At 39.5% G+C, this 19,927-nt stretch overlaps 1 protein-coding gene across 2 annotated transcripts in view; it reads right to left on the bottom strand.

The window, feature by feature from the left end:
• The window catches only part of UNC5C (unc-5 netrin receptor C), a 356,763-nt gene extending 341,780 nt beyond the window's left edge, over positions 1-14,983 (bottom strand). The window contains exon 1 of one of the 2 annotated variants that reach the window (XM_027061127.2): positions 14,010-14,983. In XM_027061127.2, the coding sequence (XP_026916928.1) occupies positions 14,010-14,133 (124 nt within the window). In that variant the 5' untranslated portion in view covers positions 14,134-14,983. The remainder of the gene's footprint in view (positions 1-14,009) is intronic. The other variant, XM_027061134.2, reaches the window with a different exon arrangement.
• Positions 14,984-19,927: the final 4,944 nt, after the last annotated feature.

Below are 19,927 nucleotides of genomic sequence, written 5' to 3'. Positions count from 1 at the left end.
TTGGGAAAGTGAGGGAGGATGGTTAGTGTTAAAAAATAAAAGTATTAAACTTTGCTTTTCGGTCAAAGAAAATTACAAAGGAATCAGTGTTCTACTGGGTCTATCTAAAGTGTTTACTGTGTGTGTATCATTTTGGTGTGGTGAATGAGTTATTCTTGTTTGTTTAGTTAATGCATGTATTACATTCTATTTGTTAAAGGTCCACAATTGAATTATTTTGGGTTGTTTGGGTTATGTTCTTCCTGTCAAATTTGACACATTTTTATGAAAAAAAAAGGGGGTTTTATGTTTTGTCTTATTTTAGTTTAACAATGAAGCATTTTAAAGAATATAAAACACAATTGGAGTTTCTGGGTGGCTCAGGTAGCCAGACTCTTGATCTAAGCTCAGTTCATGTCATGATTTGTGACTTCGAGCCCAGGCTTGGGCTCTGTGTCTGCTTGGGATTCTGTCTCTCCCTCACTGCTCCCCCACCACTTGCTCTCTCTTTCTCCCTCCCTCTCTCTCTCTCTCTCTCAAAATAAACTAAAAAAAGAGAGACTATAAAGCACAAGAACAATTGTTTTTGTTCCTCTAGAAAGAATTTAAATGTTAGCCAAAAGTAAAGAATTTGCTTTTGTTTTTTTCTGGTTTTTAACCTATATTTGTCTTTACAAGTAAAGTCAATTATAGTGGAAAAAAGTATAAACTGTTTTTTCATTGAGGTTTACTCAGTCCTAGTTTTAATGGAATATATTCTAAATTCAGAATTTTGCGTAGGAAAAAAGATACCATATTAACTTGATTGTCCATAAAACTGAAACAAATGTGCTGACTTCCCAAAAAGTTTTCATGTAAAATTAAAATTTCATAACTGAGTATAAAAGTCTCATTTCAAAATCTACCGATTTCTTTCTTTCTTTTTTTTTTTTTTTTTTTAACAGAGCACAAGTGGGGCAGGGGCAGAGAGAGAGGGAGACACAGAATCTGAAGCAGGCTCCAGGCTCCCAGCTGTCAGCACAGAGCCCGAAGTGGGGCTCGAACTCACAAAATGGGAGATCACGACCTGAGCCGAAGTCGAACGCTTAACCGCTTGAGCCACCCAGGTGTCCCTCAAAATCTACCAATTTCTTATAAGAATTTTACCTGTGACATTTTTTCTGTGGCTTCACCTGGCATTTTTCCTCCTGATGGTACTCCCTACTGAGTGCAATCCTCTCATTCTTGTGATACATTTAATTATTTTCATAGTAGTGCCAGATGAAAGTTGTTGGATAGCATAGGCTTACATAACGAAAATGCAAGAGGTCCCAGGCACTGTTCTCAGTTCTTTGCTTTTGATAACTGTTAATCCTCACAATTCTATGGTGCAAATAAGATTATTATTCTGATATTCTACGTGCAAATGTGGAGTGAAACTAAGAGGTTTTTAACTTGGATGCAATTTTCAAGCTTAAGAGTTTAGCAGTTCATTCCTCTTTACCACAAGATTTACATAAGAGCTTCCATTAGTATTTCCCTAGCACAGTTACCACAGGAATAGTCTTGGTTGTAGACATTAATATTTTTTTGATGGATGTTGATTAATTTCCTATGTCAGGTGATTACTGAGTCCACACATAGGCATACATCTAACATGGTTTTAATTCTCTGACACTCAGGGCGCCTGGGTGGCTCAGTCGGTTGAGCGTCCGACTTCAGCTCAGGTCATGATCTTCTCATGGTTCATGGGTTCGAGTCCCACGTCAGGCTCTGTGTTGACAGCTCAGAGCCTGGAGCCTGCTTCTGATTCTGTGTCTCCCTCTCTCTCTCTCTGCCCCTCCTCTGCTTGAGCTCTGTCTCTCTATTTCTCAAAAATAAATAAACATTCCAAAATAGAAAACAAAAAATGCTTATATGAAAATCTGTGAATAAAAAAGAGATCTCTGCCACCCCGTTGTGATTAAACAGTAGTCCTCTTTTTTTTCATATTTCTTTTCTTTTCATTGTCAAGCAATGTAGGTTGATGTGAGATTTTTTTTAAATCATATAGAGAAAAATTGACCATTTTTAAAAAAATAAATGAACAAATGATGCGATGCCTCAGGTTTGACTAAAGTTTATAAATAAATGTCTCAGTGTAGACTTAAATAAACTTATAAATAATTCTCAAATTTATAAACAAATTGGTGAATAATGCTGAGTACTAAGAGTCTGATGAGAACCCAAATGACCATGTGAAAATATACATAAAGCTTATGCCCAAGTGATTGAAGTTATAAGCTTAATCAGGGCTCTCCATTGTTGCCTGCACAGTGTTTCACTAATGGTCCGATAATGGGGGTTCGGCATGGAGGTTCTTGTAATACTTTATAGTTGTGTGAGCATGACAGCCACTGATAATCACTGCCCTGTTCTCCACTCACACACTAGATTACTGAGCAACCCTCACGCTTCGTCTCCACAATGGGCTCACAGTTACAGAACACGGTCTTTGAAAATTCTCTTAAGATGACTTGCGAAAGATTCTTGGATTCTAATATAATTTGCAGTAAAACATCTTGTCTTTCAGATGCTTAAATGGAGATCAGAAGATATCCCAAAGATGGAAACAATGGGGGAGGGGGTGTATAAAATGGACATTTTAACTTTTGATTTCATTGCAGGCAACATCACATTGCTTTTAAAAATAGTACCATAATCATTACCTTAAAATATTACCACATAGGAAATTATACCTCTGGTTTCACTTTTTCCCTTGTTTTCTTCCCTCAATCACCTTGTGTCTTCCCCAGCTCCATTTATACACATAACAGTGCCTCAGGGAGGGGGCTTCCTGTAGTTTCAAAGTACACTGAAAAACTAAACACTGAGGTTAACAGTTTAAAAAAAAAAATCACTTCACTTAAAATGAATATCTCAAAGTAGTGCACATTAATATGTGCTTCTAAGGAAACAACTCTTTCTGGGTGTCAGCTTAAGCTTCTCCATATGAATTTTCTCAGACTTCCTTTTAAAACCATCCCAACCATTTATTATCTTCTTGTTATATAGACTGTTACTTTTGTTTCATCACAAATCTTTGCCTGTTTATTAGCAGCCCTGCCACTGCTATCGGATGACATTTGTTTTACTTAATGTATGTAGTTTTAGGGGAAAAAAATATAGAACTGCTATTACTGCATTATATGAAAAAATTCCCATGTACATTTAGCTGACAGTGCATCAGCTGCTATTTAAACTGGGCTTAGCTAATGGACTTTTAATGTCAGAGGGGTTACGTGCAGTTACTGGCTATTAGCAGAAATGGCTCCTTTCTATAAAAATCACTTTTCCTCAAGTGTGTTGTTTGAGCATTCCTTTCCCTAATTTAGTGACTGTCACTGAACGCAAAACAAACTCAAGGACTCTGGAATCTGCTGTTATCTTTAAGACCCTCTTTTTAACCTGGCAATTCAGCATTAAACAGGCAACCACCCTCATTAGCATTTAGACTTGTAATCACAAAACTTTGTGAGGCCTTCTTATTTATTTTGCCATTCTTAGCAGAATACTACATATTTCGCTATGAGAACCCCACATCATCCAAGAATGTATGATACGTATGACAGAGGTCGTACAAAAAATATTCTGAACCCTAGCATTTATTTATATTTTTAAAACTCTAGTTCAGAAACACCAAGTGATGTGAACATGTATGGCACAAATTATTACATATTCACATGTTGATGCGTCATATAAATATTTATGTATCAATCTGCATTTAATACAATACTGAATATAAGCAAGGAAGCATAACTACCACTCTATCTGGAGTGAAATTCTGTATATTCTTTCAGTAGTAACAACCCTTCCCCCCCTCAACTAACTTTATCTTAGTTCATTTGAATAACTTTCTTTTTTTAAAAAATATAATTTATTGTCAGATTGGCTTCCATACAACACCCAGTGCTCATCCCAACAGGTGCCTTCCTCAATGCCCATCTCCCACTTTCCCCTCTCCCCCACCCCCCATCAACCTTCAGTTTGTTCTCTGTATTTAAGAGTCTCTTATGGTTTGCCTCCCTCCCTCTGTTTTTTCCCCCTTCCTTTCCCCAAGGACTTCTGTTAAGTTTCTCAACATTCACATATGAGTGAAAACATACGATATCTGCTTTCTCTGACTGACTTATTTCACTTAGCGTAATACCCTCCAGTTCCACCTATGTTGCTGCAAATGGCATGATTTTATTTTTTCTCATTGCCAAGTAGTATTCCATTGTATATGTAAACCACATCTTCTTTATCCATTCGTCAGTTAATTTGAATAACTTTCAATGGATATAATGGAGATACCTGGAAATAAAGTCACCTGTACAGCTTTGAAGAGAACCCAAGAAAATCAAATATTCTGCAGCCTAGAAACATAACTCCATATTTGATTAAGAAGTTGAAACAAATCATCACTGAATTCAGAGAAGGGCCACGTAACTGACCTCTCCTTCAACCAGTCCACAAAAGAGGTCACCCGAGGCAAGGTGCTTACCACGGAAATGATGTCACTTCTAAAGAGTACCCAGAGAGGGACTCGTGCGTGCAGATGAAGGATTTTACCCACGTATGCATAGACGTTATTGTCCTCCCTTGGTCAACAAATTATAGTCTGCTGAGTAAGAAACAAGGGGAATTTCTCAACACGTTGAAATAAGCCAGTGAAAGTGGGGAAGACAGGAGACAACTTGTCTCTATGGATAAGCCACTGAGCAAATGAGAGCCACCTCTAGTGGACACTGTGCAAATGACTTAGCACCTGGCAGAGAGGAAGGAACTTGTTGCAGATAAGTAGAGTATAATTTTTTTCAGTTATAAAGCAGTGATTACATTTGATTCCCTAGTCAATGACTACATTTATGAATTTGTTTTATAAGCAAAATAAGTTTTGTTTACATTGTTTGATAGGTTCTGTTTCCTCTCTAAAGATATTGCCAAGCCTATTCGAAAACACTCACATAAGACAAAAACAGTTATACACACACACACACACACACACACACACACACACACACACAATTTGTGCCAGCATATATATATGCTCACAGGGAATTACTGAACTATATCTGTCTATTCCTTGTAACTCTTCATTTCGCTAAGAGTCTGCCTGGAAATAACCTCCTAGGAAATAATTTTAGAGTTATATAATTCAATAAAAAGGGACGTGTGTCTTTCATATTATCGTCATTTCGAATAAATCCAACAAACTGATTACCCCCACCCCTACTGGGAAAACACATCTATTGCTAACACTTTTCCTAGTACTCCTCTTTATTTTTTTAGTTCTGTTATAGTCAGTAAGCTATAACTTTCTTCACTGTGATCCTTCTGAGTCTACATAAATGTATGCATGTACATGTAAATCTAAACAAATATAATACCTACGTTCACCAATAAATAAAGAAATATACTGGCAATACCTTTTAAATGTACCATCATGATATTAAAGATAAAATTCCAATTAAGCAAATTCTTCTGTGGAAGAGCGGTCCTTAAGAATGCCTATAAAATTCTAAAAAGGCTTGTGTACCTGAGATTTAAAACAAAATGTTGGTATTCTTATTAATGGTAATATTTAACAGAAAGTTTCAGGAAATGAGAGCACATTGTATATAATGACCACTAAAGGATTAATTATATATTTGACTGTCAGTAGAATATACTGCCAGACGCCATGTATCAGTATATCACTAATTAAGTCTAGATTTCTCAAGCAAGCACATCCCGCTCAAAGAGGTCCAAAGGAAATCTAAACATAACTTTTTTCAAGAACACACCTTTTAAGTACTTTCCAAGTTCTTCCGCTACGTTAACTGAAATGGGTGTGGACCAAGACGCTTATTTAGATAAAAGTTGCAAGTCAGAGGGACTATTGAATAATATTACGATGAAATACTGATCTGAGGTCTCTATTCCAGACAGCAAAAATAATAAATCATTTGAACCTGCCTGTTTTCCCTCAGCTTCTGAGAGTGGTTACTGAAACGGGCTTCTGTTTTCCACCAAGCTGCAAGCTCTGTGGTGATGGCTGTGGTAGTCTGGCAGGGAAACGTCTTAGGCTCTTTCAATCCTCGAGTTTGATCCCTAATACATTTTAAAGCTTATATCCTGTCAACATCTTATGGACATCCAGAAGGAAGAAGGAAAGTTGCTAAAGAAAACGACAGGCGTAATTACCGTTTTATTTAGAATGACTTCAAGATTGCTGCTTGCTCAACTTGAGCACTTCCACTGGGTGGCCACGATGTTTGTCACTGGTAAACTCTTTATTCAGTGGAAGACAGAATATATCATTTTCCCTTTATCAAAAGCTAAATTAAAATGTCAACATATTTCATACAGACATAATCCTCAAAGTGAAATGACCATTATTTACTATATCTTCCCAATCATAAAGTTTTTGTTGTGGTAGCAATTTGGTTATTTACTTGGTTTGGATCAGATATGATACAGGACTCTGAAAATCACACAGAACTCAATAGCAGTGCTTTTGTCACTGACTAGGGTTTCTACTTTCCTGCAAAAGTTAGAGGATACCATTTGTTAAAGAGTACTCTTTGATCTAGTTCTAGAAAGGATTTTTTTTAGGTTCCTGAAATTCCAAAAAGTTAAGAGAGAAGATTTAAAATATTCAATTTGATTACAAGTAATACACTTGTAATTCAGCAATTGGAATTATCTAAAATTATTCCCTTTAGCTTTAATTTTATACATGAATATAATTCACTATGCCTATAGTTATAAGTGGATATTCTTATACCACACACCCTATCATGTTGCACTAAACTTCCATGGTCTAAGAGAATATACATTATGAATTAGTTAAAAACGATGGCATTTCTATGCAAATGGCATACTTCTGTACTACTCTTTTATACTACTATACACACGAATTTTCTTGAATTTTGAAAAACACTTTCATTTCCATTCATGGACATATTTGCCCTTATAACTGGGCAGCAGATATATTTTAATATGCCAGCACTAATCTGTTTTTTATTGGAAAGGAATGCTCATATATAAGGTTTTTTGTCTGAACAGAAAAAACAAAAAAAATATATAGTTGTGTTCAGGCAGTTCATGATTAAATAATCAATTAAGACATTGACTAAAACTGAGAAATGTTAGCATTCATCAATAAATGTGTTAAATGTGCTGAGGGACTTTCTGTTGTTTAACAACCTTAGAGGAAAACATAATACGTGTTTATCTACATGAGGCATTTTTATGGCTTTCATAATTGCTGAGAAATGAAACTAGCCACAGGATCCAAATGACAATGATTAATGAAGGTAACACTCCTATCTTCACAGCATTTTAAAATAAATAAGACTGGTGAGTCTGGAGTTAAATCTGATTAATCAATATCATCTGTTAACATGATTATTTTGGGCCTTCATGTTTAGAATGAGAGAACTCTATTTAGGATGAGAGAACACCTGGTTCCCCTCACTCTCACATTCCCCTACCACACTGCAAGGAGATATGGTTTGTCATTTAATTAAAAGAGGGCATTCTCCAAACATTGGAATTTTCAGATATTAGACATCACTTTTGCCACACAAAGCACTTTTGCTCACTGCTAATAAAAGGTATACTGACATTAAGGGTAAAGAGCTGAATATTTGGCACTTGTAAAGCTATAGTTCACTTTCTAAATTGTAACTTCGATTAAATGAACATTGCCATAACTTTAACACTATGAACTCCGTGTAGAAGGTTAGACATGTTTTAAGTACCTCTAACATCTGGAGACATTCTGTGTATTTCAAAACTTCATTATATAATCCTAAGGTAGCAACTTTTGTGGCAGCAGGAATGCCCCAAATGAAAAACCACATTACACCTTCAACCAAAAACTCCTTTTAAAGATCTGAAATTATGGCACAATGTTTTCTAACATTTTGTTTATAAAGAATCAAAATACTGTCAACATAATCGATGTATTAGGTTTTCAAGAAAAGGCAAAAATTCTCCTGAGAGCTCTAATCAGGTAGAGAGGATAAAAAAAAGTTTACTATCTCCTGATCCTGTTAGCTTATAAAATTATTACCAAAAATGTTTTTTATTACAATCTCCATAAATGTGGGGATGACAAATATTTAAAATAAGAAAAACTATGAATTATTCAAATATTAATTTTCTTTTTAAGACCTAGAAAAAAGGAAAGAGTAGTGTTTTAATATTACTCAAGACAAACTTACTCCACTTCAAAGTAAGTCACATAAAAATAGCACTGAGTTTCTGTGGGTTTCTGTTCTAGTGCAAATATCCCTGAACTATGCAATACTGGGACAATACCTGAGGTGTAGGTTTCACCTAGCCCTCTTCCACAAATACATAAAGCAATACCAAATCCAGATAAAATATGAAATCAAAGAAGAGTCCATACATAACTTTAAGAAGTTAGGATAACAAAGACAGCAAGTGAGAAATCTGTAAGTGTAGAATAGGCAATCAAAAATTAAAAGCACCATGAAAATACTATAGGAGAAAGATCTGTTTTAACTCTAACACAAAATTCCCTACAAATCTCTAGTGTTATCATAAAAGTTTGTCAGAAAACAACATTTCCACTAAACATGAAAAAATAGCAATAACCATTAAATAATGAGAAGTAATTAAATGTAAAAGTTTCAAAATATGTTATCTAGATTATCCAGGTTGTTCTAAATTATGATACTAAAACTTTCTATGCAAATACAATTCGAACATATGAAAAGTCCTGGTGAATGTGCTTTGCCTTCAAGTCAACCTATTTTTCTATATGTTTCTTTGTGTTGTTTCAATATGCATTCAATTATGTTCTTTAGACTATTCACCTTCGCCTATTTTTTTTAAAGAAAAAAACTACTGACATTTGCATAAAGGGTTGATTTTCTCTAAACCCTTATCTGAAAACCTGGGACTTGGCATGTTTTCTTTTTCCCCACAAAAGTACTCATGGATTTACAAAAAGTTATCTTTCCATATTCATTGTAAAGATAGAAAGTCAGGGGTAGAGCTTGCAGCCAGGACTTAACAGGCGGTGACTCAACATGTCATTTTTAGAACTGGCATTAGGTTAATTTTCCCAGAGAGAGCAGAAAGGAAGAAATGGGGTTATGAAGGGAGAGAGCTTCCCCCAGACTGTTCAAGGAACCATGCACGTCACTGTCCAGGAGTTTGCAGTGATCTATTTTGGAACATCACCTCAGACAGCTTCATTTGTTGCTTTTGGGGAAGCAGTGTCTGCAGCAATCCCCAGTCTGAGTTCAGAATCATTGGCCTTGAGTTTCTTTAACTTCTAGATTTCTTTGCCAGTGGTTTACAGAGTTAAAAGCCAAAGAATAATATTTACTTTCTGTGGGCCAGGCATGGCTCTAAACAAGTCACATGTATTGGCTCATTCAATCATAATAGGACTTATAGTATGTATTATCTTCACTTTACATCTGTGGAAACTGAGGCACAGATGAAGGGAATTAACTCACCCATGGCCACACAACTAGGGGGTGGGAGAAGCAGGATTAGGAGACATTGATCAGCTAACCCGAAGAATGGGCACATAGCACTAATAGCCCCTTAGCTTGTGCCTCCCCAAAACCAGACCAAACGTACATTAAATCTAAGTAAGATTTAATATCAATAAACAACTGCAATGCACATTTTGCATAAGAACATCCCACTTGAAACCGAACTGCCATCCTTAAGCTCTTCTGGATAGAATTTTTGGAAACTCCACTACCACTGCCCCTAGAACTCTAGCCTGACTTATGTTTGCAATCGTTGATACTTGGTTCCAAAAAGTACTATACCTATGCTCACTGTTACTTTTCAGACAGTGAGTTATAATTATATGCTTATAAGTCTGTCTTCCTTATACTGAAACGGTATCTCTTGACTCTGTTTCCCTAACAAATAGCACTGTCTGAAGCATAATATGGACACAAGGACCGTTTGTTAAGAACTGCACTCTCTCATGCACTCTCCAAATGAGCTAATAGCTTTCTAATTTGTGGGGAAATGTGAACAGGTTTGTTTTTAACTGCCACAAATACAAAAGTCAAACTGAAAAAAAAAAGCAGGTTAAAATTGCAGGCATGGAGGCTATGGCTCAATCCCCACCCCTACTGTCTTCCCCATTATCTTCTTGAAGTGGTTGCAGCCTGTAATTTTAATGTTTCTTCTGAGAGTGACTCCCTCTGCTGCTCCAGCAAAGCCATGACCTAAATCAGAAAAGTGCTAAATGCAGTTAAGGCCTAATAGAGCACACTCTGGCTGTTAGCACTAATTGGAGAAGGTAGCATACATTAGAGAACAGTTATTTTTAAGTCTCAACAATAATTTTAAATAAGCTAGGAGGGTTTGCCTCTATAGAACTCATGCCTCCTTTATGTTTTTAGAGGGTCTGCTTTAAGAAGATCAGTATGAATTTTGATCAGGACACCGGGCTCCCAGACTAAAACGGGAGATATTCCAGGAACTTGTCTTGTTGAACCCTGAATCCCCAGGATCCAGAATACAGAAGGAAAAGAAATTAATGAATGTTAACAATCTAATAGATCTTCATTCTTTGCAAGTACTTGAAAAGTTTGTCCTCTGAAGCGTTTTAAGCATTCCTTAAGGTAGAATGCCCAAAATCGTTTTTTTTCTAAACAAAAGTAAACTAGCCTACTCTTCCTTTTTGAAAATTCCAAATGTGATTTTATGTATTTACTCTGCTCCTGTACATGGAGAAAATACATTTTTTAACTGTAATGAAATTCAGTTATCCTTCATGCCAATTGTCTAGCTCCCCAAAGCCAATATGCATAAATGCATGAAGGTAATTTCTACCCTTTTGTAGGAAGAAGTATAGTATTTGCTTTAAAAAAACATTATAAAGTAACTGACAGTAATATCAAATATTCCTAATATGATTAGAGTCTTCACTGATTTTCTGTTCTGAGTTTGGTGATGTTAACACTCATAACACTAGTTGGTGCTAGATAAGCAGAATATCGATGCTATGTAATCCAGAAATAAATGCATTTCTATAACAGGAAGGCACTAACTCTGAGGTACGCTGATCAAATACGTACCACACATCACACACACACTCACACACACTTACACACTTTTCCTAGTAAAATCTTTCATTCTTGGAAGTCAGAAATGACACAAATTCCCTGGAGCTAAGAGTTTCCGGCAATCCTGAATGAAACAATTAAGGCATAGCCAGAAAGGAGAAAGTTGTGGCCTAAAGCCTGGAGAATCTCCCAAGGACCTAAATAAAATGTCAGTTGTCTTTATGCAAACCACAGTTACAAAACACAGGACACTTGCAAATAATACCTATTATGCGTTTTTGTTTTAAATCTTAAACATCTGTTGTTTTTTTGGCAATTTGTGAAGACATACATATTTTCTAAAACTTCTCATTTTTCTAGTACTTCTCTAACAGAATAAATCTCATCCACACTGTCAAGTACTTAAATTAACTCTCTCATCTTAATTGCATATGTACTTCCATTCATAAAAAAATAGTTCATTTCCATCTTCAAGTGTTCAACACATGAAAATCAGACCTTGAGGAAGCAACATTGTCTTAGGTTTCCCTGGTGTTCTAGTCCAAAGACACAGGCGAAAGAAGAAATTAGAAGGAAAAGGAAGTCTGACTGCTAGACCAATATAAAAGTATGCTTCTGAGAAGAAAGTGTAATAGTAGTTCAACAGTAAACACGCCGGGGAAATGGATTAGAATGATGGTGATTGCAGCTGATAGAGTTTGGTGCTTTCTACATTTTAATACCTAACCAACAACACAGGAAGAGCTGGTGTCTTGAAACATGGAGGATGACAAAGATAAAAGTAGTCTATAGCGTCTTTCTAGACCACAAGATTCAAACATAAGCATGTCCACCAGGCACGGAAAGAACTAAACTAAATGGAGAACACCACTGAAATGCACATACCCACGAGGATACATTTTATTTTCCCATTTAAGATTAGAGGAGTAGGTTCAGTCTTGGATTGCCTGATCTATCAGAAAAGTGCAAGTGCCACATGCTCGCTCAGCCTGTCTTGAGCATCTTTTTCTTTTAATCTCTCTCCCTTCTTTCAATATTAATCCACTTACAATCTCCTGTGTGATGATCTTTATTGATCTTTTTTTTCCGAGCCAGTCTTTTTAATTTGGCTGTAGTAAGCTCTCGGCAAGAATCCTAGATCTCCTGTTTGGCATCTTGGGGGTCTTTAACTTGTCCTTTTCCCAAACAGGTCTCCCATCGTCCAGTCCCCCCCATCGCCCCTTGAGCCCCACCCTGTGGCTGGGTCCTTTGTGCACCCAATAACAGTAGTCGAATCCCACAAGGGCGTCTCGGTGTTGATTCCACGACTATTCATCAGGTTGTTCACTTAAACTTCCAAACACCCCTCTCTAAACACCCTTGGCTGCTACCCAGAGAACTTCCTACCAATTTCAAGAAACCTACAACAAGTTCCTATGATTCTCCAGAAGACTCCCTTGTAAAATGGACAGATGGGCTCTGGGAGTTTGCATAAGAAAACCAGGACAGAACCTCGGAGATGGGAGGCATCTGGTAAGAAGGGAAGGAAGGATTTATGAGCGTGGCTACTTAGCTAGGCAAGGGCAAAATTTACTCCCCAAGTAGCAATCGCTAATTCACAAAGCCTCGCTAATCACTTACCTCCTCGCGCGGACCACACTCGCTAACGCTCAGCGCTCCCCTCCACCTCCAACGCCCTCTCCCCCAGTGCCTTCGCAGATCAGAGGGCATGCAGTCGGGAACCTCCAGAGTGTCAGAGCCACAGAGCAACGCCGGGGGAGTTGAGGCGAACGCCGCACCTCCTCTGCTCTCCAAATTTGGAAAGGAGTGTAACCGAGAGGATGGGATCCCTGAATCACCTCCGAATGCTGCAAACGCTTCCTCCACCCCCACCCTACCGAAAAACAGCTGCCTCCCCTGAGCCAGCGACCACCAGAGAACTGGTCGAAAAGACCGAGGTGGGCGCTCGGCTGGGCCAGAAGGTTGGGGGCCCAGGTGACCCGAAACACACCCCAGAGGGGGCAACGTTGGCTCTTTCCTCTCCGTCTCCCTTCCAGTCCGCTTCCTGGGCTCGGAAGGCTTGAAGCTGCCGCTACCACTTCAAACCCGGGGGACACGAAGGGAGCTTGGCAATCAGCCCCCGCGCCTCCCCTCCTTCTTCATCCACCCTCAACTCCTGACCGCTCCTCTCCCCACCCCTGTTTTGCCCAAGGCCCCGGACACTTATTTTAAAGCTCAGACGCGTTAAATTAAAATGTCAGAGTTATAAACTGGCCCGCTTCCCCGGGGGAGTTTCGTATTTGGTTTGAACAACCAGTCCGTTTCCCCCAGAGCTCTTGGGTTTTAAGTTTCTCCATAGCTTACTGGGAGGGAGACACGGAAAGGGTAAGAGTGTGGAGGCGTGCACGGCCCGGGGTCTGCCGCAGGCTGGGTGGCGGGTCCGGGTTGCGCTGTGCATGTCCACAGCGCCCCAAGCAGCAGCAGAGTGGCACCGGCGCTGGTGGGTCCTCGGCGGTAATGGACACATTTCCTTAGCTGAACGCCCTTCGGCGTCTAGCGTGCTCAGAGACTCCCTGAAGATCCCGCAACCCCAGATGTGGCTCAGGGCGGGGAGCCTCTGCGCATCGCGGTGCACCCATGGCATACCACACAGCCACCCGCACCAAGAGTCTCTCCAAACCTCCGTGTGTACAATATGCCACAACGTGTGAATGTGGAGCGGAAAGTGCGAAAGATACGCAAGGCGCCCACATGCCCAGAGTCTGATGCGTGTCCACACCCCGAGCGTCCCTGGTCCATCCGTGCCCATCTTGGAAGATGGATTAAAAATAATGAAGCTTCTTGACTAGTTGGGAAAGTGGAATGTAAGCTGATTTCCAGTTGAGAGCAAGGAGGCGATTTAAGGAAGCCAGGAGAACTGGGGAGGAGGAGAGGAAGGAGGGGAAGAAGAAGCGAAGGGAGGTGGCCGCAGAGCTTGGCGGACCCTCTTACCTTGAGCGGCCGAGCCGGTACCGCTGGCACTGAGCAGGGCCAGGGCAGGTAGCACGAGCATTTGCAGCACGTATCCCAGTCCCAGTCCGCAGCGGGCCGCTGTCGCCGGGAGACCTTTCCTCATCGTCGACAGAGGTGTGCCGGGCGGAACCACACGGAGAGACGCGCCAACAGCGGAAAACCCCACTGGGAAGCAGGAGAATCCGTGCACCGCGAAGCAGTCCGAAGAAATAATGATAACCAAGAGCCACACTCCACTTTCTCCAAGGGCAGGAGCCAAAAGGGGGTGGAGAGGAGACGCTGAGGAGGAGTTTGGCGGTCCCTCTTTCCCTGTGCCTTCTAACTGGCGGCTCCGCGAGCGGCTGCTCTGCCCCCACTTGGGAAGTCCGGGGAGGAGCAAGGCGGCCACCTCGCCGCTGCCCCCAGCAGCAGGAGCAGCCGCAGCTCCGCCGCGCGCCGAGCCTGGACTGCTCTCCGGGTCCCCTCTTCAGTGCCGAACACACACAGGCAAGGGGGTGGGGGGAGGCGGCGGAGGGAGAGGAAGCGAGAAGTGGGAGGAGGTGGGAGCTGAGGGAGGGAGTTGGGCACAGTGAAGCTCTCTGGTCTCCAATCTCAGTTAGCTCACGCCGGCGGAGAGACGTCCAGGCTGCCGCTGCTGGGTGGCCAAGGAGAGTCACTTCCTAGCGTGGGGCGCACGGGCGCGCAGAGGCGCTCGCCACGGAGGTGTGGACGGCGCAGCCCAACTCCGCTGGGGGGTAAGCGGCGGCGGGAGCGCGCCCGCCCGCGTTATGTAAGCAAGGATTGGAGGGAGATGCGCGCCCAGCGCCGGAGGTGGAGACCGGCTGTTGGTTCACCCGCGGAAGCCGGGGCGAGAGAAACCTGAGGGCAGAGGCGGCTGCGGAGAGTGGGAGCGCGCCTGCCTCCCGCGGTGCGCCAGACTCGGACTCCAAGAGCGCAGCGGGCGCGCCCCGAGCCTCTTGGCTGTGTCCACTGGAGCTCAGCCTGCCGCCTGCCAGCTTCTCCACGGTGCCGGCAAAGCCTGAGCCAGACTCCCCAGGACTGGACTCGCTCTACAACTTGGGGTCTTGTGATTGATTAAGCTGGGTGCGGGCTCAAGTTGAAGTGCTGCGTGGTGGGAAGAAGGCACAAGATTTGCAGCGTCCAAACCCGCTGCAATCCTGGGGTTGTCAGCGCCACTCAGACTGCTTTATGTTCTGGGTGCCCATGACTTCTCCGTAGTGGAACAGAAACTAAAAGCTAAAGGAAAACTCATTCTTCAATAGAGCTTTATTTGCGTGCATCCTGGTGGCTGGCAATGTTGAGTATGTAAAGGGTGGTGAGACGATGCCTGATACTGAAACTCCCAGAAACGATGCACAACAAAATTTGTAGGTACTCACTTAAACTGATGGTGGAACCTATGACATATTTTCCAAATTCCTAACGGTGTAAGAACTCAAACTGATGCTATGCATTTTTATACTTTCCCCCCTATTTATTTATTTATTTATTTATTTATTTATTTATTTATTTATTTGGAAAGACTAGCCTGGGTAGTTAGGTTTTGGATCCCTGTTGCAATGATGACGGAAGAATGTAAGAATGGGTGGAAAAAATGACAGGCTAGACAAAAGGAAAAGTGAATGAATTAAAAGGTCGATACACATTGGCAAGTCCAACATTCTGGGGAGAACGAATCCTCTTCCTAAGATTAGTACACTCCTAAACTAATAATAAATAATATATCATGGAAATTTTAAGCTCTTGGTGCCAAGGGGGTAATGTGTAAACACACACACAGGCAGGAAGCTTGAGATCTCACTTTGTTATCCTGGACAGGTCAGGTAAACTGCATGTCTCAGTTTTTTCATCTATGAAATATTTCATTACATGGCTTTAAAGTTCTTTTCAGTGCTGGCATTCCATGATTCTGCCTGCCAACCTCCATCTAAACCTTTAGCCAGTAAGACCTGTCTTGGATGAGTCTGATAGATCTTGAAAAGGTCATACTTGGCAAAGACATTGACAAATCTGGCCATTTTTCCCCCTGTGGAGGTGCTGCCCATCATGCTAAAATCTCTCCTTTACCCTCCTCACTTTCCCTTACCCATACCAGATACCAGGATCTTTGGGTAAGAGGGTAGGTTCTGACTCCAGACTGTCTGGATTCAATTCTTCGCATTTCTTATGATTAGCTGACAGATATTGAACAATAAAACTAGGTGCTTTGGTTTCTATATCTATAAGATAGGTCTAGTACCAGTAACTCTCTTATAGGGCTTTGTGAGAAATCAAGGAGTTCAAGATCTGTGAAGCACCTGACACGAAATTGTTAGCTACTATTCTTGCCATTGATGAAAGAGCTTCATCAGCTGCATGCTATCTAGATAAGTGCTGTCCAACAGAACTTTCTGCAGTGAGGAACATGTTCATATTTATGCTCTCCAAAATGATAGTCATTAGACACATGTGGCTATTGAGCACTTGCAATGTGGCTAGTACAAATCTGGTATTTTAATGTAATTTATTAATTTAATTTTAATAGGCACATGGCTAGTGGCAACTATGATGGACAGTGCAACTAGGCAGCTTATGCCCATTATTTATTTTGAGGATTATATCACCAGAAGGAGCTGTGATTATATTTCATATCTGTCTTTACAATTTTTCCAGGAAGGACAGCAGCTTAGGTACTAAGAAATCCTCACATATACTCACTATCATTGTAGTAACATCTGAAAGTTTTTTTGCTTACTCATTTACAATTTTATTGCTTATCTTTTCTAGCTAGGATTTAACTCTTGTAAGGCAGAGACTTTGCCTTGTTCATCATTTCATCCCTGGCTCCTAACACAGAGCCCAATATATAGTTGGTGCTCAATCAATATTGATTGATTGATTGATTGTCATAAAGTTTCAATAGGGAAGAATCCTCAAAGTCTAGTTAGTTAAATAGAATTAAATTGTTATGCAATCCTGTTTGGGACACTGAAGTGCTCAAAGATACTGCATGAAATTAATTCTTTGAAAGAAAGAGGAAGAGACAAGAAGGAAAAAGTAGTTCAATACTGAAATTCAGCCTAAAGAGGGCAGGAGAATGGTTTGAGACGTGGCATGTAGAAATGAGATGGAAAGCAGAGTGGGGAGTAAGAGCATAAGAACAAGGACAGGAAAAGTACCAGCAGATGCATCAGCCTTATTAAGCAGGTGAGTTTTCTACAATCTATGGTTGCAGATGAAGTTCCCTTGTGTATCAACATTCTGCTTGTTTTTTTTTTTTTTCTTTATGAAATAGATAATGCAGTGTTTCATAGGCTTCTGAGCATTGGATTATTAACTTACTTCACTTAGATCTGGGCTCAAATGTCACTGCTTAGAGACCTTCTCTGACCAACAACCTAAAATAGCATATATCTTTTAACACTCAATTGAATTCACTTGCTTTGATTTTCTACATAGCAGTCCTTCTATATAAACATATATATGTCCATGTATATATGTCTTCATAAATATATGTGTATGTGTCTATGTGTGTCTATGTGTATACATATGTGTGTATACACATATGTCTGTGTGTATGCCTATGTTTTTGTGTATATGTATGTATGCATACTCCCCAACAGAATGGAGGATCCTGAAGGGGAGGAATTATTTTCCTAGTACTTTAACCACTCTATATTCAGAACCTAGAAAACTGCCTGGCACATAATAGGTGGTCAATACATGTTTATTGAATATTGAATGGAATAATGAGAGCCAATCAATTTTAAAACCAACCTAAGTCCTTGATTAAAACTTCTTTTTTCCTCCAAGAAAAAATTTCAGATTATGAACAGGCTTTTCTAATTGTTGAATAAAATCAAGTTAGGGCCAATTTTTACCAAAAATGAATTTAAATATGACTTTTTCCGGGTTGGACTACTGCAGGTGTTTGAGGAACAAACATGAAATTCATCACATTTTGAAAAATAAAAAGCTTCATTTAAATCCATGTACAAGGGCTTCCTTTTTCTTGGCTGCAGTGAGTGGAGAATTAACTCTGGGATAATAAATCCCAGTGACAGGTGCTAATGGGAATTAAACATGCAAATCCCTTGCATATCCCTCCAGAAATCTACACCAAGAAAGTATGCTATTTAGCATGTAGACTGCTTAGTTATAATATTATTTTCTGTAAACTAGTATGTGAATGTTTACAGCCTAAGGCTTAGGGACATTGAAAACAATAGAAAATATATTTTAATTATAGAAATATTTTCTTTCATTTTATTCACTCATGTGTAATTCCCCACTTTTTGTATTTTTATGTGTATTTAAAAACAAATAATCATACCAGAGATATTATTAACTGGCAACATAGAAGAAGGAGGATTTTAGTGAATATAAATAAGACGGTGATGAGAAAACTTTTCTTAACTAGGAGTTGGAAAAATACTCAGGTAAAATTACTGATGACATCAACTAAAAGGAGCCAGATGGCCCAGATTCAGTTGAGCCAATCCTCCTTCTCTGCCTCAGCCCACAGAAAGGAAGTTGGCCTGCCATAAGCCTATACACTCTGGGACCTTATGCTTTATGGTAATTGTATTAGATAAGACCCTTTTGGTTGCAAGTGGTAGAAACCCAACTTAAACCAGCTTAAGCAAAAGGGAGAAGTCATTGCCTTTCATAATTCAAAAGCCATGGATACAAATGTCTATATTAGTAATGACTAACACTTACTGATCACTTAGCGTGTCAGATTCAATTCTGAGCTCTTTTATGTGTGCTATCTCATTTGACCCTCATACCTCAGAGATATTGTGAGTTCAGTTCTAGACAACTGCAAGAAAGCAAATATAGAAATAAAGTGAGTGGAATGAATTTTTTGGTTGCCCAGTGCATATAAAAGTTATGTTTACATTATACTATAGTCTATTATATGTGCAAAAGCATTATGTCTAAAAACAACAATGTATATACCATAATTTTAAAAATCCTTTATTGCTAAGAAATGCTAACCATCATCTGAGCTTTTAGTCATACTCACTGATCATAGATCACCTTTAACAAGTATAATAATACTGAAAATTTTGAAATATTGCAAGAATTACCAAAATGTGACACAGAGACATGAAATGAGCAAATGCTGTTGGAAAAATGGAGCCAATAGTTTTGCTTACCACAGTATTGCCATAAATCTTCAGTTAAGAAAAAAAAAGACCCACAATACCTGCAAAGCACAATAAAGTGAAGCACAATAATATGTATTGTACTTGTATTATTATCTCCATTTTATACATGAGGAAACAGAATGGCTAGTCAATGGCTAGTCAATTTTGCCCAGAAGACTATTCTTTAGTCCACTGGAGTGTATTTACTGAGCTTTGAGACGTGTATAGTACTGAAATAGTATCTTTCCCTCAAGGAGTTTATAGTTGGGGTATAGAGATAACATTGACAAGAGACAAACAAACGAAAAAAGAAACAAAAAAATGAAGAAAGATAACATGAAAGACTAAGAAGGGAGAAAGGAAAGAGAGAAAAGAAAGAATAAGAATACAAGGAACAAAAGTAGGAAGGCAAAAAGAAAAGAAAGGGAACCGAAGAATAAATGAAGAGAAGGAAATAAAATCCCGTATGATTTCTGCATTTGTGTCCCGTACTTTAATTGCTCTAAGGAAGAGAAAACGATGAATGGCTCAAAGTTAGAAGGAAAATAATATGATATGTAACTCAGAAGATTACTAGGGATAGGTATAATAATTGCTTATTAGAGCTTTCAAATACCGCACTTTATTTTAAATTTATCTACCAAATTGGACTCTGATGGTTTCTCTTGTGTTATAGATTGAAGACATAAGATACTTTATGGAATGGTGGGAAGATTCTGAATCAGGAAACATGGATTTAAGTTTCTATTTATCTAATATATTTGC

Source organism: Acinonyx jubatus, chromosome B1 (genome assembly GCF_027475565.1).
Source record: "Acinonyx jubatus isolate Ajub_Pintada_27869175 chromosome B1, VMU_Ajub_asm_v1.0, whole genome shotgun sequence".
NCBI lineage: Eukaryota > Metazoa > Chordata > Mammalia > Carnivora > Felidae > Acinonyx > Acinonyx jubatus.
Note: the sequence above shows the minus strand (reverse complement) of the source record. Positions and strands in the feature narration are given on the sequence as shown.